The sequence below is a fragment of the Tursiops truncatus genome, chromosome 3 (assembly GCF_011762595.2).
Source record: "Tursiops truncatus isolate mTurTru1 chromosome 3, mTurTru1.mat.Y, whole genome shotgun sequence".
In the NCBI taxonomy this organism is placed as follows: Eukaryota; Metazoa; Chordata; class Mammalia; order Artiodactyla; family Delphinidae; genus Tursiops; species Tursiops truncatus.
In genome coordinates this window covers 164,188,740-164,205,220 of record NC_047036.1, presented here as the reverse complement: position 1 = coordinate 164,205,220, position 16,481 = coordinate 164,188,740, and the positions used below count along the sequence as shown (strand labels likewise).

General features: G+C 49.1%; 1 protein-coding gene across 5 annotated transcripts in view; it reads left to right on the top strand.

Moving 5' to 3' along the window:
• SLC44A2 (solute carrier family 44 member 2 (CTL2 blood group)) overlaps positions 1 to 16,481 on the top strand; it is a 28,210-nt gene that overhangs the window by 4,893 nt on the left and 6,836 nt on the right. For 2 of the 5 annotated variants that reach the window (XM_073803253.1, XM_073803252.1), the window contains exons 1-11: positions 3,390 to 3,429; positions 9,479 to 9,527; positions 12,719 to 12,792; positions 12,916 to 13,000; positions 13,578 to 13,662; positions 13,860 to 13,970; positions 14,050 to 14,110; positions 14,198 to 14,321; positions 14,441 to 14,524; positions 14,618 to 14,730; positions 16,336 to 16,467. In XM_073803253.1, the coding sequence (XP_073659354.1) occupies positions 3,390 to 3,429; positions 9,479 to 9,527; positions 12,719 to 12,792; positions 12,916 to 13,000; positions 13,578 to 13,662; positions 13,860 to 13,970; positions 14,050 to 14,110; positions 14,198 to 14,321; positions 14,441 to 14,524; positions 14,618 to 14,730; positions 16,336 to 16,467 (958 nt within the window). Of the gene's footprint in view, positions 1 to 3,389; positions 3,430 to 8,854; positions 9,009 to 9,478; positions 9,528 to 12,718; positions 12,793 to 12,915; positions 13,001 to 13,577; positions 13,663 to 13,859; positions 13,971 to 14,049; positions 14,111 to 14,197; positions 14,322 to 14,440; positions 14,525 to 14,617; positions 14,731 to 16,335; positions 16,468 to 16,481 lie in introns of those variants that run through there. The other 3 variants (XM_033854328.2, XM_033854330.2, XM_033854329.2) reach the window with 3 other exon arrangements.

Below are 16,481 nucleotides of genomic sequence, written 5' to 3'. Positions count from 1 at the left end.
GTGAGGGCTCTGGGCCAGGGGTGAGAGGGAGAGGGATTTTTCTTAGTCCAAAGGCTTGTTCTACCTGAAGTTGTTTTTTTGCTTTAGTGTTGATAAGCATACAGTTTACTTAACATAAGCAAGTTCATTCATAACTTCCTTCAGCAAACATTTATTGTGCAGGTACCATGTGCCAGGTTCTGTCCTAGACCCTGGAGATCCAGCACTTGTCAAGCTGAAATTGTAGAAAGGAACCCAGACAAGATACTAAGATGAATGGGGAAAATTCTCACAATGTCAGAGAAGGTGCTCTGGAGAAAAGTTTAGCAGGAAGGAGGGATAGGAGTGATCTATAGGGCCTGGAAGCACGGTTTAAAATTTCAGACAGGATCAGAGAAGGTCATCTTGAGGTGACCAGAGGAGTGAGAGAGGGAGCTGTACAGAATGTTTCAGGCAGTGGGCAAGGCATGTGCAAAGGCCCTGGGGCTGGAGCGTGTCTGGTGTGTTTGAGGAGCAGCCAAGAGGCGCGTGTGGCTGGAGTGGAGAGATCAAGGGGGTAGAATGGGAGGAGGTGGGGGCAGAGAGGGGATGGGCAGAGTGTACAGGGCTTTGTGGGTCATGGGAGGACTTGGGCTTCTGCTCTTTTTTTTTTTTTGGCCGTGCCACGTGGCTTACAGAATCTTAGTTCCCCCACCAGGGATTGAACCTGGGCAGTGAAAGCGCGGAGTCCTAACCACTGGATCACTGGACTGCCAGGGAATTCCCTGGGCTTCTGTTCTGAGAGAGGTGGGAGTCATTGAGTTCTGAGCAGAGGAGGAACCTAGCCTGGCTCAGGGGTTCACAGGTACCCCCTGGCCTTTCTGGGGTGCAATGGCAGAAGCCAGGAAACCAGACCAGAGGTGATAGCACTAGTCAAGGGACATGAATCGCCTTGTAGCAAGGGGCTAAATAAATGAACACATCTACAAAAAAGTTAAGCAGAGTTCTGACTCTCAGCCAGGTTCTGGAACCCAGGATTGGCTCCGTTCCAGTCCCAGCTCCATTCTTCTAGCTCTGTACTAGCAGAGACCTTTAGTATCCCTGAACCTTTCATATCTGTACCTTTTGCATATCTGAGCCTCAATTTCTCCATCCAGAAAATGGGGTTAATGACAGTATCAACTCCCTCTCGGGGCTGCCTCAAGGGTTCAGTGAACTCGTGTGGGTATAGCACTTAGCTCAGAGATGGGTCTACAGTAAATGCTTAGTTAATCGGAGTTATTCACAGAACACACATTTCAAGAGCATGGTATAGATAACCAACAAGGAACTCTGCTCAATACTGTGTAATAACCTAAATGGGAAAAGGATTTGAAAAAGAATAGATAGGTGTATATGTATAATGGAATCATTCCGCTGTACACCTGAAACTAACACAACATTGTTAATCAACTATACTCCAATATAAAATAAAAATTGAGAGAATTCCCTGGCAGTCCAGTGGTTAGGACTCTGTGCTTTCGCTGCCAAGGGAGGGCCTGGGTTCGATCCCTGGTCAGGGAACTAAGATCCCACGAGCCTCGCAGTGCGACCAAAAACAATTGAAAAAATTTTTGGAAAAAAAAAAAAAAGAGAGCATGGTGTCAGGACCAGAGTTCAAAATCTCAGCTCCTGCCGGCTGTGTGATTTCAGACAAGTCACAAAGCATCTCTGTGCCTCCATTTCTTCATTGTGCCATCCGTCCTCAGAGCTTCATTGAAAGGATAAAATGGATTCCTAGAAGGAAATAAGTGCTTTGGTGCCCGACACACAGCAGGTGCTCTATCTTTGGTCCTATCATGGTGGCCAGTAGAATCACTTCTAGCTTTCCTACCCCAACCTTTTGTCAAAGGGATTTTTCTGGGCAGCTGGGATGCCTATTACCCAGGCAGAGATTTCTGGGAAGGCAATGGTGAGCTGGCCTGGCTGCATGGGCGAGGCCCTTGGCTGTTGTAGGCTTTGGGGACTTGGCCTGTATCCAGAAGCCTCAGGCTGGGTGGCACTTGATGTCCTGGCACGAGCATCGTGACTGGGTAGCCTGTGTCTGTTTCCTTATCTCCTACACCCACTGAACCGGGTGGGCCGGCCGTCGTACTCAGCAAGGCTGGGACCCAACGGCCGCCTCCCCTCCCCGATCCTGGTCTAACGGTCCGACTTTCCCATGCCTTCTCCCCCACCACTGTCACATCTTTAGCTCTGCCTCTGCCAGTATCTGCCCACAAAAGGCCTGGGTTGGAGCCGGAGGGACCTTGGTTTGATTCAGAGCTCCATCCCTCACCAGCTATGTGGTCTGAGCACGTGGCCTCAGTTTGCCCCCTCTGTCAAATGGTACCGTGCTCCTGGTTAGCATTTCTTTTTTCTTATTTTTTTTGTTTTCTTTTGGCCGTGCCGTGGCTTGCGGGATTTTAGTTCCCTGACCAGGGATCAAACCTGAGCCCTCAGCAGTGAAAGCGAGTCCCAACCACTGGACCACCAGGGAATTCCCCTGGTTACCATTCCTTAAAGCCTTGTACCCCAGACCTGTGCTAAGTGCTTTTTGAGCACCAAGCCCTGGCAACAGCTACCAGTAAATGCAAGGATGAGTCCCATTCTCCACACAGGAAAACGTTAGCCTGGAGAGGGAAAGGGCTTGTCCATTTCCCCACCCACATTACCGGGAATGGATGACATGCCTTTACCACTGCCGGTTGTTATAAGCAGAGCACATGAAACATGCTGGCACAGACTTGGGCTCAACACGTGTGGGTTGATGGCTTAGAGACCAGGGGGCAGCGAACTTCTGTAAAGGGCCAGAGAGCCCATATTTTCACATACAATCTATGCCTGCTACTCGAGTCTGCCATAGACCACAGACAACATGAAAGCAAGCAGCCATCAACAATATGAAAACGGGGACTTCCCTGGTGGTGCAGTGGTTAAGAATCCGCCTGCCCATGCAGGGGACACGGGCTCGAGCCCTGGTCTGAGAAGATCAAACAAACCACGGAGCAACTAAACCCGTGCGCCACAACTATTGAGCCTGCTCTCTAGAGCCCGCGAGCCACAATTACTGAGCCCTCGTGCCACAGCTACTGAAGCCCGCGTGCTTAGAGCCCGTGCTCTGCAACAAGAGAAGCCACCGCAATGAGAAGCACGTGCACGGCAATGAAGAGTAGCCCCCACTTGCCACAATTAGAGAAAGCCCGGGCACAGCAACGAAGACCCAATGCAGCCAAAAATAAACAAAATAAATTTATTTAAAAAAAAAACCAATATGCAAACGAATGAGCTTGTGCTTGTGCCAAGCAAACTTGATTTATAGCCACTGACATTTGAGTTTCACATGACAAAATAGTCTTCCTTTGATGTTTTTCAGCCACTTAATGGAAAGACCATTCCTAGTGCTGAGCCATATGAAAGCATGGTGGATGGATTTGCCCCACGGGACGGATGGTTTGTCAACCCCTGGCCTAAATGGTTAAGACACCGTGGTAGGGACTTCCCTGGCTGTCCAGTGGTTAAGACTTCACCTTCCAGTGCAGGGGGTGTGGGTTCGATCCCTGGTCGGGGAGCTAAGATCCCACATGCTTTGCAGCCAGAAAACCAAAACATAAAACAGAAGCAATATTGTAACAAGTTCAATAAAGACTTTAAAAATGGTCCACGTCAAAAGAAAAAAAAATCTTAAAAAAAAAAGACACTGTGGTAGGCAGGATAATGGTCCCCCCAAAAGACGTCCACGTCCTAGTTCCTGGAACCTATGAATATGTTACCATACACGCATAAGGCACTTTGCAGATGGGACTAAATTTAGGATCATGAGATGGGGAGATTATTCTGGATTATCCAGGTGGCCCCAAGGACAAGGGTCCTTATAAAGAAAAGAGGGGAACTTCCCTGGCTGTCCAGTGGTTAAGTCTCTGCGCTTCCACTGCAGGGGGCGTGTGTTCGATCCTTGGTCAGGGAACTAAGATCCTGCATGCCACGCGGTGTGGCCACAAAGAAGAAAAGAGGGAGGCAGGGGAGCCAGAGGAGAAGATGTAGCAATGGAAGCGGATGTGGGCTTAATGAGAATGCTGGCTTTGAGGATGGAGGAGGAGGCCACGAGCCGAGGAATGAGGGAGGCTTCTGGAAGCTGGAATAGGCAAGGAAACGCAGCCGGCCAGCACCCTGATTTTAGCCTAGTGAGATTCACTTTGGACATCTGATCTCTAGAACCATAAGATAATAAATTTGTGTTTTGAACCACCAAGTCGGTGTTAATTACTTACAGCAGCCATAGAAAACACTAACTCAGGAGCTGGGTGGCCCAGCTCTGTTGCTCACCATCTTTGTGGCCACCAGCATGTGTTTCTCTCTGGGCCTCAGTTTCTGCATCTGTCAAATGGGGGTAATGATGGGATCAACCTCACAAAGTTGCTATAAGGGTGAGCTGAGGTAAACCATGTAACGTTTTAGAAAAGTGCCTGGCACGCAGTAAAGGGGTCAGAAATATGGAGGCACTGGGGCATTCCACTGTTATTATTTTGCAGCATTTTTGCAAAGATTCAGCAAGTTTCCATCCTCAGGCTCAATTATCAAACCATTAGTATTTGCCTTGCCCCTCCCTCCGTCCCCACTTGGCTAATGTTAAAATGAGAGTTAATGGAACCCATCAGATGACAGTACCTTGTTCCCTCTTGTATTTCCTGAGCCACCCACAAGGCAATGCCCTGAGCCAAGGCTACACCAGGTGCCTCTCTGCTTCTTTAGTTCCATCTCAAAGAGGGATAACTCAAGTTCACACAGGAAGGCCATAGCCCCTCTGTCCCATCCACGGCCACCAGTTTCCCTGAGAGCTGTCTGAGACTTCCCCATGTGTCTTCCCCTCCCCAGCACGGCCTCATCATGCTCCCGTTCAGACACCCTCATTGGCTTCCACTAATTCATCAAAACTGGAGTAGGGACTGACCACTTGTTGCTTGGTGACTGGGGGAGCCGCTTCCTCTCCGTGAGCCTCGGTTTCCTCCGCTGTAAAATTGATGTGTTTTGGCTGCACCGTGCGGCTTGTGGGATCTTAGATCCCCGACCAGGGATTGAACCTGGGCCCTCGGCAGTGAAAGCGCTGAGTCCTAACCACTGGACCACCAGGCAATTCCCTAAAATGGGTTGTTGATAGGATCACCCGTATTGTAAAGAGCTCTGCGCCAGTGTCTGAAAGATATTCCTTGGTTCTTAACCGCTGGACTGCCAGGGAAGTCCCAGCCCCAGCTGTTCTTATCTGATAGTTCCCACTGCCAGTTTGGCTGACATAAGAAACTTCCGGCACTCCTTTCTCTCTTCCCCCACCCACCTTACCTGTCTCACCTGCTATCAGATGGTAGAAATATGCTCTTGTGTTTTCCCATCCTACTTGTCATAGTTTTGAGTTTTATATTTTTGCATGATTAATCCATGTGGAATTTGTTTTGCTATGTGGTGGGAGTGGAGTTAACTTTATCTTCTTCCAAATGAGCAGTCAAGGCTACTGACTGATTTATCCTTTCCCTGCCAACTGGAAATTCCACTTTTATCATGTATTCAATTCTTATATGTATAAAATTCGAAAATTAATTTTTTAAATACGTGCACCCGGAAAACTCAAAGCTGCATTTTTATTTTCAGTTTTAGCTGTATTATACATGGATTATATATCGTGGTTATTCATTTAACAAACTCTGACTGAGTGCCTGTCTTGTGCCAGATGCTATGCTGGGTGCTGGGGACAAAGTTATGAACAAAACAGACATAAATCCCTGCCCTTGTGCAGCAAACAGACATGGGGGCAGACAATAGTCAATGTGCAAATGAGTCAGAAACAAAATAAAATAGGGTAACAGGAGAGAAGGGGGAAAGGGTGCTGTTTTATTTTATTTTTTTTAATTATTTATTTTATTTATTTTTATTTTTGCCTGCACTGGGTCTTCACTGCTGTGCGCAGGCTTTCTCTAGTTGCGGCGAGCAGGGGCTACTCTTTGTTGTGGTGCGCGGGCTTCTTATTGTGGTGGCTTCTCTCGTTGCCGAGCACGGGCTCCAGGCTCGCGGGCTCAGTACTTGTAGCTCGTGGGCTCAGTAGATGTGGCACGTGGGCTCTAGAACACAGGCTCAGTAGTTGTAGCGCACGGGCTTAGTTGCTCCACAGCATGTGGGATCTTCCCAGACCAGGGCTCGAGCCCGTGTCCCCTTCATTGGCAGGAGGATTCTTAACCTCTTCCCCTCAAGGGTGCTGTTTTAGACAGGGTGGTCAGAGAAAGCCTCTCTGAGGAGGTGATGTTTGAGCTTGAAGGAGGTGGAGCCAAATGGCTGTCTCAGGGAAGAGCTTTCTGGGGAGAGGGAACAGCCAGAGCAAATGTCCTGAGGTGAGACTGTGTCTGGTGAGTTTATAGTCTAATCAGGGGGGACATGGGCCGGTGGTGGCCTGGGTGAGGGCAAGTCCACCATCCTCCTGGGCAACAGATGCCCATTGAAGGAGACCCAGCCCAACCTCCCCCGATTTTTTTGCTGGAATATTTTGGGGGTTGAAATTCAAAAAGGAAAAAAATATATATATGCATCATTCTTTTCTCAAAAAATTTAAAAAATTTTCCACGTTAAAACAGTCGCTATACTAGTGTTTGTCCCCTATTTAGAAGTAGACGGTTAGATGGCAAATAGAATTTCTTGACATTTTATGAAGCCCTCATGGTCAAAACCTTTAATAAATGTGAAAAAGTTTAAAAAACAGTATACAGTGTAACCAGTATAACCTACAGTATAACCAGGGTGCCAGTGAGGCTGGAACAGAGCAAGGAAAGGGGAGAGTGGGAGGCATGAAGGCAGGGAGGAGGGGATAGGGCAGAGCAGGCAGGGCCTTGTGGGAATGGTGAGGAGTTGGGCTTATGGGAGCCATAGAGGGTTCAGGGCAGAGGAGGGAGTGCCCTGACTCGGGTGTCCACAGGCTCCTCTGGCCCCTGTGGGGGAGTGGACAGTGGGGGACAAGTGTGGGAGCTGAGAGACCAGGGTGGAGGCACCTGCGCTGTCCAGGCAGGAGACGACAGCCGTGTGACAAGGGTGGGAGTCAAACAGGGGGTGAGGGTGGTTGGATCCTGAATAGATTCTGAAGGCAAAGCTGATGTGAAGCAAAGAGAGACGTGTCCCAGGTTTCCAGCCTGAGCACTCAGGAGGCCAGAGCAGCTTGGGGGACAATGGGGGCTCGATGAGGTCATGCTGAGTGGGAGGTGCCCATGAGACCCCCGTGTAGGGTGCTGGGGGGCAGGTGTCACAGGGTCGTGCTGCTCAGGAGCGAGGCCCTCCCCAGGGACCCATATTTGAGCATCATCAGGGCGGAGCTGGTGGCTGAAGGCCGGAGTTTGCAAGAGTGTCCCCAGGGGACCTAGCGTATCTGGGAAGAGAGAGGCTGTGGCCTGGGCACTGCTTGCACTGGGCAGGGTGGGACCAGCCAGCCTTTGGGCTGGCAGGGACTGTGGCAACTACAGGGCTACTTTGGGAGGCCTGGTCACCCAAGGGCATGGCCTGGAGCCTTGGGCCTCGCCTGTTTGCTGAAGCCTGTGGGCCAGGGGGTAGGTGGGGCCTCCACAGCTAGAAGCCACTGCGGGGGTGGTGTGACATTTCTCTAGGCACAAGCTGAGTTGGTGACCAGAGTCCCATCAGGGGGTGCCTGACTCTGAGGCAGCAGGTACGATTATTGAGCACCAACTGTTCTCTTATAACCCCACGCTGGCTGTATGCTTCACACTGGATATCTCTTCCTGCTGACTACACCCTGACGCCGACTGTATCATGCCATGTCACCTGTAGAGCTGGTTGTACTGTGAAGTATACAACTGGCCCCAAGGGCTGTTGGGAGATGCAATTTGAACAGGCACCCGATCAAGAGAGTATACAGCTGGCGCAGGGGTGGATGGTTGGTGTAGGGGGTGTAGCCAGCTGACTGGGAATGCTATGCTGACTGTGTACCCTCACACCAGCTGTATAACTCCCCGCTGACTGTATACCTCCCACCAGCTGTATACCGCTACCCCTACTGTACACCCCACACTGATTAAACACCCCAAATTGTATACCTCCATGTGGGCCATATACCCCATGCTGGCAGTACCCCCATACCTACTGTATACATCCATATCAGCTGAGTATTCCTACACTGACAATATACTGCATCCATGCCAACTGTATACTTCTTGGTATCCCATGCCTGGTCTTTGTCTGGTTTTGGTTTTATGCTTTAGACCCATTTCACAGTTGAGGAAGCTGAGGCTCAGAGAAGGTAAGGCCCTGGCCTGGGGGCTGTCAGTCCTAATTTGGCAGTTTTCCAGAGAAAACTGCCAGTGTCCCAATATTTAACTGTTGGCATTTACTTTTTAAAAAAATGCATCCACGGGTTGGAGAGTTTTCAGCCCAAATACTCTGTCATTGGTTGTTCGGGTTAAGCCAGCTGCCCGTTTTGCTGTGCCTGGCTAGACACTGACCTCCCTATGCCTCAGTTTCCATACCTGGAGAATGGGACAGTAATTAGGCGCTTTCCAGGGTTGAGAGATGTTCTAGGGCGGTGTCGCCTGGTTGGGGGCAGGGGGCTAGCCCAGGCCGCAGGGTGAAGCCACAGGGTGAAGCCACAGAATGAAGCCACAACGTTCCCCGAGTGGGGGCTGGGCGGCGGTGGGGGGGTGCGGAGAGGGCTAAATTGGGCTGCGGGTGAGTGACGGGAGCAGCTGCCGCCCCGCCCGGTCCTCTCCTCTCTCCCTCTCTCCTCCCTCCGTCTCTCCCTCCCTCCGTTCCGTTCCGTGGTCCAGTCCGTCTGAGGCAGCAGCTCTGCTAGGGCCGGTCTGACCGGTTTGGGCCGCCCCGCCTGGCTCTGCTGGGAGGGGCCGCCGTCCGTCGGTCCCTCGGTCCCTCCCTCGGGACTCCTGCGCGTCTGGACCCGAGGGCAGAGAGGGAGCGCGAGCCGTCAGTGGGCCGTCGGGGCAGGGCGCCCGCAGGGATGGGGGGCGAGCGGCAGCATTACTACGGGAAGCACGGTAGGCAGTGCCCCGCTCCCGCGCCCGGGCCTGGCAACTTGGAGGGGAGGGGGCAGCGGGAGGACCCGGGATGGGGGGACGAGGGGGGAGCAGAATTGCAGATCTCGACCTGTACCCCCCCAACCCCCCATCGTCACCTGGCAGCACCCTTCACCCCAACGACCACCCAGAGGTCCCTCCAAACTCCCTCATCCGAAGGGTCTGTCCTCGCAGCCTCCCCAGGACTCCTGTGAGAACCATCTCCAGATCCCACCTTGGACTCTCCCCTCTCCACCGGGCTCGCTGGTAGCCTTTTTTCCAGCCCCCTCCCAGTGAGTGGTCGTCAGGTGATAAATCGGGCTGTTCACAGAAAATCCTCAGGATCTCTGAATCTTACTTCTCCGTGGCCAAGACACCCCTAGGAACATCTGGGGAAGGGTGGTCTGCCACCCTCATCTTGAATCACTCAGCTCAATCTTGCTGAATTTCAGGAACACCACAGAAGTATGACCCCACCTTCAAAGGACCCATTTACAACAGGTAAGCCGTCTGGGTTCCTGAGAGGGGAGGGGTCTCTACTAACACTGCCTCCACCCCTGTTTCTTTACACACCTCCGCATTTGTACTCCAACTTATTTGCAACTTAACGATAAATATTTGCAACTTAACGATAAAAGAACTTAAAAGAATGATAAAAGAACGATAAAGGAATTTCCTTAATATACAAAGTCTTTACAAATGAATTTTTAAAATTCAGGCAAAAGACTGGAACAGATCATTTACAGAACAAGAAATACTGTAAACAGTGGAGTTATGGAGAAATGCTCAAACTCACTGGAAAGTAAAGGAATGTAATTTAAAACAGTAACCAAACAGAATTTCCCCATCACAGATTGGCAGAGGCTAAAAAGATTGACACACTAGGGTATACAGAAGTAGAAATATAATGTTGTACACATGAAACTTACATAATGTTATAAATCAATGTTACCTCAATTTTAAAAAGATTGACACATATTCTGCTCTGAAACTAATTGATACAGTGTTTTTTGAAGGGAATTTGGAAATATGACTTTTTCTTTTTTTTTGATGTACAGCTGTTTGTTCCAGAGATTAAAATTCTATGAAAAAAATTCTCCCAGTACACCGTGCATAGATGCGCAAAATTGTATGATAATGCTGCCTTTTTGAAAATGGCAAAAACCAACAATCTGAGTTGCATCTCTTGGAACTAGTTAGATACATTACAGTGCATCCTTAGGTTATTTTATTACACAGCTGTTAAAATGTACAAGAGCCTTTATAAATAGTCACTGGGATCCCTCTCAATATGTTAGTGAAAAAAACAAGACACAAATAGTGGGTGTATCATAATCATACTTGAGTTAACCAAAAAAGTTTTTTTGGAAAACATTTGTACCAGTGACTAAAGAACTCACTAGAAATCATTAAAACAGGTTACTCCTGGAGAGGAGGGTTATGTGGGAGACAGTTCTTGGTTATGTACATTCCTGTGTGGTTTAAATTTTATCATGTTCGTATTTAATCTTATGATAATAGTTTAATTTTTTCTTTTTAGTAAGTGCTAACATGGTTGGTGAAACTTATGGGTTTTTGTTTTCGTTTTTTCTTCCAGTTTTATTGAGATATAATTGATATACAGTACTGAATAAGTTTAAGGTGTACAGCATAATGATTTTTTAATTTAAAAAAATTTTTTTTAATTTTTGACCGCGTTGGGTCTGTGTTGCTGTGTGCGGACTTTCTCTAGTTCCCTCGAGCGGGGCCTACTCTTCGTTGTGGCAGGCGGGCTTCTCATTGCGAGGGCTTCTCTTGTGGAGCACGGGCTCTAGGCGCGCAGGCTTCAGTAGTTGTGGCATGTGGGCTCCGTAGTTGTGGCTCGCGGGCTCTAGAACGCAGGCTCAGTAGTCGTGGCGCACGGGCTTACTTGCTCCGCAGCATGTGGGATCTTCCCAGAGCGGGGCTTGAACCTGTGTCCCTGCATTGGCAGGCAGATTCTCAACCACTGCGCCACCAGGGAAGCCCCAGCCTAATGATTTGATTTACATATATCATGAAATGATTACCACAAAAAGTTTAGTGAACATCCATGATCTCATATAGATATGAAAGAAAAGAAGAAGAAAAAATAACTTTTCCTTGTGATGAGAACTCTTAAAATTTCCTCTCTAAACAACTTTCACATATATCATACAACATTATATTTACCGTGTGTACATTACATCATTTATTTACCTTATAATTGGAAGTTTGTACCTTTTGAATACCTTCATCCAATGCCCCCTTCCACTCCCCAACTGCCACCTCTGGTAGCCACAAATCTGATATCTTTTTCTATGAGTTAGTTTTTTTTTTTTTTTACATCTTTATTGGAGTATAATTGCTTTACAATGGTGTGTTAGTTTCTGCTTTATAACAAAGTGAATCAGTTATACATATATTCCCATATCTCTTCCCAGTTAGTTTGTTTTTGAAGTATAATTGACCTACATCACTATGTTAGTTCCTGGTGCACAGCATAGTGATTCAGTATTTCTATGCATTACAAACTGATCACCACAAAATAGCTTCATTTTTAAAAAACATTAATATGCTATGCTGGTAAGGATGTAGGGAAATGGGCACTTAATCAAAAGAGAGCTGAACATTGCTGCAACCTGCTTTGAGGACAGTGTAGCATGAGGTATTAAAACTTATTTTTTAGTTTTTTTATTGAGTTATAATTAATATACAATTTTATATTAGTTTCAGGTGTGCAACATAGTAATTTGATATTTTTATACATCATGAAATGATCACTGCAATCAGACCAGTTACCACCCATCACCATACAAAGTTGTTACAATATATTTTTTAAAAATATTTATTTATTTGGTTGTGCTAGGTCTTAGTTATGGCAGGTGGGCTCCTTAGTTGCAGCTCGTCAGCTCCTTAGTTGCAGCATGTGGGCTCCTTAGTTGTGGCTCCAGGGCTCCTTAGTTGTGGCATGCAAACTCTTAGTTGTGGCATGCATGTGAGATCTAGTTTCCTGACCAGGGATCGAACCCGGGGCCCCTGTATAGGGAGCATGGAGTCTTATCCACTGCACCACAAGGGAAGTCCCCAAAGTTGTTACAGTATTACTGACTGTATTCCCTATGTGTATATTACATCCCTATGACTTACTTATTTTGTAGTTGGAAGTTTGTACCTCTTAATCCCCTCTACCTGTTTCGTCCATCCCCCACCCACCCCTAGTCTGACAACTGCCAGTTTGTTCTCTGCATCTATGAGTCTCTTTCTGTTTGTTGATTCATTTGTTTCATTTTTTTAGATTCCACATATAAGTGAAAGCATACGTTATTTGTTTCTCCATCTGACTTATTTCACGTAGCAGAATATCCTCCAGATCTATTCCCTGCTGCCGCGAATGGCAAGATTTCATCCTTTATGGGGGGCTGAGTAATATTCTCTTGTATACATGTACACCCCATCTTTATCCATTGATCTAGGGATGGCACTTAGGTTGCTTCCATATCTTGGCTTTTGTAAATAGTGCTGCAATGAAAGGTATTAATATTTAAAACGCACGTGCCCTTCGGCACAGCATGGGTACCACTCAGGAACATGTGTCCAAATAACACATACCTATATATGTGTACAAGGCAGGATGGGTCCATGATATCCAGGGCACCAGTACTCCCACCCTGACACGGTCTCTTGCTCCCCAGAGGCTGCACAGACGTCATTTGCTGTGTGTTCCTCCTCCTGGCCATTGTGGGCTATGTGGCTGTAGGCATCATAGGTGAGCAAAGGAGGGGATGGGATTGGGGTTCCAGGGTGGAAGGGCAAGCCATCGCCTCTGGGGCAGAAGTGGGGCTGGTGCTAAGGAGTGGCAGCCCCTCGGCATCTCTGGATCCCTCCACAGCTTGGACTCACGGGGACCCTCGAAAAGTGATCTACCCCACTGATAGCCGAGGCGAGTTCTGCGGGCAGAAGGGCACGAAAAATGAGTGAGTCTGGCTCCTTGGGGCCTGCTGGGTCTGGGGAGGAGTGTGCGGGAGAGCTTCATGAGCACTGGGGAGAAGGTTCTAGGCTTTCCTCGCCTCCATCCATCCACTAGTCCAGTCAACAAGTATTTATAAAACTCCCGCCATCCCCAGCCTCTGTTCTAGGCCTTGGGGACACAGCACTAAATGAGACATTCAAAGTCTTGTCCTCTGGTGGCCCACATTTTAGGGGAGAGACAGAGAGGAGACAGTCCCAGATCTGATGTCCGCAGGTGATGAATAGGTGAGGTAAAAGAGCAAGTTCAATCCACGCTGTGCCATTCCCTGGCTGTGTGACCTACGGCAAGTGTCTCAACCTCTCTGGGTCTCATTTTCCTTATCTCTGAAATGGGGATCATGACAGTCCCACTCTCATGGGGCTGTTGTGATGGTTAGATGAGCCAGCACATGTCCAGTGCTTAGAAGAGCACCTGGCATGGAGTTGCTGCTGCTGTGGTTATTATTGTTGTTTTCGTTAAGATAGTCTATATAGGCTGATTGAGAAGTCTTGACAGTTTCCATCTCCCTTCCCCAACCCCAGGAACAAACCCTTCCTGTTTTATTTCAACATTGTGAAGTGTGCCAGCCCCCTGGTCCTGCTGGAATTCCAGTGTCCCACCCCCCAGGTAACTTGTCCCCTCCCCACCTCTTTCCTGTCCCCCACTTCCACCATCAGGTCCTTTTTCCCTCTGTAGCGGCAGCTTCTCTCCCAGCCCTTTCTCTCTTCCTGGTGAATAGGGGGAAGGGGGTGGGACCTCTGTCTTGAGAGGCGATCAGGTGTCTGTCCAGACCCCACTCAAACCCTGCCTCCTGCCCCCCCAAGATCTGCGTGGAGAAATGTCCTGACCGTTACCTCACCTACCTGAACGCTCACAGATCCCAGGACTTTGAGTACTACAAGCAGTTCTGTGTGCCCGGCTTCCAGAACAACAAGGTAAGCAGGTAACTGCCCAGGTGGGGGCAGGTCGAGAGTGCTGGCCCGCAGGATTGACCCCCTCCCTGTCTCTTGGCAGGGTGTGGCTGAGGTCCTCCGAGATGGCGACTGCCCCGCCGTCCTCACCCCCAGCAAACCCCGTGAGTCTGGGGTCCCATGAGCTTGGGAGGGGCATGGGGAGGTTTCAGGGGCTCAGCCTGACTGGTCCTATCCTCTGCTCTGTGCAGTGGCCCAGCGGTGCTTCCCAGACATCCACAGCCACAAGGGGGTCCTCATGGTGGGCAACGAGACAACCTATGAGGATGGGCATGGCTTTCGGAAAAACATCACAGAGCTGGTGGAAGGCGCCAAGTGAGGACTGTGACCCACCATGCTGACATCACATTTTCCTGGGTGGGACAGGGTATCCCCTGGGGCTGGCCCAATCAGGGAGCGGGGTCCGACCTAAAGCCTTGTCTGCCTTCCCCCAGGAAGGCCAATGGAGTCCTGGAGGCCCGGCAGCTGGCCATGAGGATATTTGAAGATTATACAGTCTCCTGGTACTGGATTATCATGTAAGTTGAGAGGGAAGGTAGCCCTCATTGGGCTGCCCTGTCTGAGACCGGTGAAGGGGTGGGGTCCGCTCATGCACCCATTTTATCCCCCAGAGGCCTGGTCATCGCCATGGTATTGAGCCTCCTGTTCATCGTCCTGCTCCGCTTCTTGGCTGGCATTATGGTCTGGGTGATGATTGTCATGGTGATTTTGGTCCTAGGCTACGGTATGTCTCTCCCTCCCTGTGTCCTCCCCTCCCCACAATCGGCAAAATGCCTATGCCCTTTGAGCTGTCATCGGCCTATCAAGGATCTTCTGTCCCTGGCGGTCCGGTGGTTAGGACTTGGCGCTTCCACTGATGGGGCCTGGGTTTGATCCCTGGTTGGAGAACTAAGATCCTCCAAGCCGTGTGGCACAGCCAAAAAAAAACGAAACAAAACTTCTCCTGAGCCATCCGACATCCTCCATCTTTTATTTGGAATATTTGTGAAGATATTCATCTCAACATGGTTTATGAGAGCAGGTACTTGGAAACAACCATTACATCATAATCTTCCCAAGCAGGACTGGATCTGTATTTCATCGACAGTAAATGCATTCTAAATTATACCATTTTGCACAGTGGCTAGGGCCACATGCTCTGGCACCAGAAAGCCCAGGGTTCAAATGCTGGCTCTGCCACTTCCTTGCTCTGTGACCTTGGGCAAGTGACTCCACCTCCCCGTGCCTCAATTTCCTTCTCTATAAATTGGGGATAATTAGTATTTACTAGTTAGGAGACTTAATGAGAAGAAGACAGTCTGCGGATGAGATGCGGGAGGGCCTGAGGCCTGTGGAACTCAGAGGCAGTGCGCAGAAGCCAATGCTTCACGTTCTGTTGATTCATTGAAACTTTCCAAGAGGAAAGATGCTGGATGTGCAACCTACACTGGAGACACAGATGTTAAAATATTCATTTAAAAAAAAAATTTTTTTTTTTTTTTTTTTTTTTTTTTTGGCCATGCCGCGCAGCACGTGGGATCTTAGTTCCCCGACCAGGGATTGAACCCATGCCTCCTGCAGTGGAAGTGTGGAGTCCTAACCAGGGGACTGCCAGGGAAGTCCCAAAATATTCGTTAATAGTCGTTTCTAGCTGGGTGCTGGCCGTTTTGGTGACTAGCTTTTTGTACTTTATCTGTACTTTGTAACTTTCTTCTACCAGAGCTAAGGGGAATGGTGAAAATCGCTAATGCTACCCCACTGGGCGTTAGCACCCGTGTCCTCCCTCCCCACCCATGAATCATTGTTCCAGGATGGCAGAGGGGTCAGGAAAGCCTCAGGCCACACAGCATCCTGACTTCTATTCACTCATTCATTCATCCATCATGTACTGAATGGCTGCTATGTTCTGGGCAGTCTTCTAGGTCCTGGGCTTACAGCAGTGAATAAAACAGGACAAATCCTTACTCTTGTGGAGCTTATATTCCAGAGAGGATGGGCAAGATGGGCAAGAAACAAACCAGAAAACCTCTGGGATGTCAAAGCTGTGAAGGGGGATAAGAAATTGGAATGTAAGAGGGTATGATTCTAAATGGGGGAAGAGATCCCAGAAGGTCTCATGAGAAGGTGACATTTGAGCAGGGACTAGAGGATGTGAAGATCCAGTTGGGGGGAGACTGAACCAGGCAGCAGGAACAGCAGGTAAAGGCCCTGAGGCAGCAGCAAGCGATGGCAGCCCCTCTCAGCCTTGGTGTTTGTTTCTGTTAAATGGGTGTGGTTGTACATGCTTTGTAATGTTGCGGGAGCCCTCGGAGGGCTGAGGTCAGTCGTAGCACGGTGGTTCCCCACGCAGGAATATTTCATTGCTACATGGAGTACGCTCGACTGCGTGGCGAGGCCGGCTCTGACATCTCCCTGGTGGACCTTGGCTTCCAGACGGACCTCCGCGTGTACCTGCACTTGCGGCAGACCTGGATGGCCTTCAGTGAGTCCCAGCTC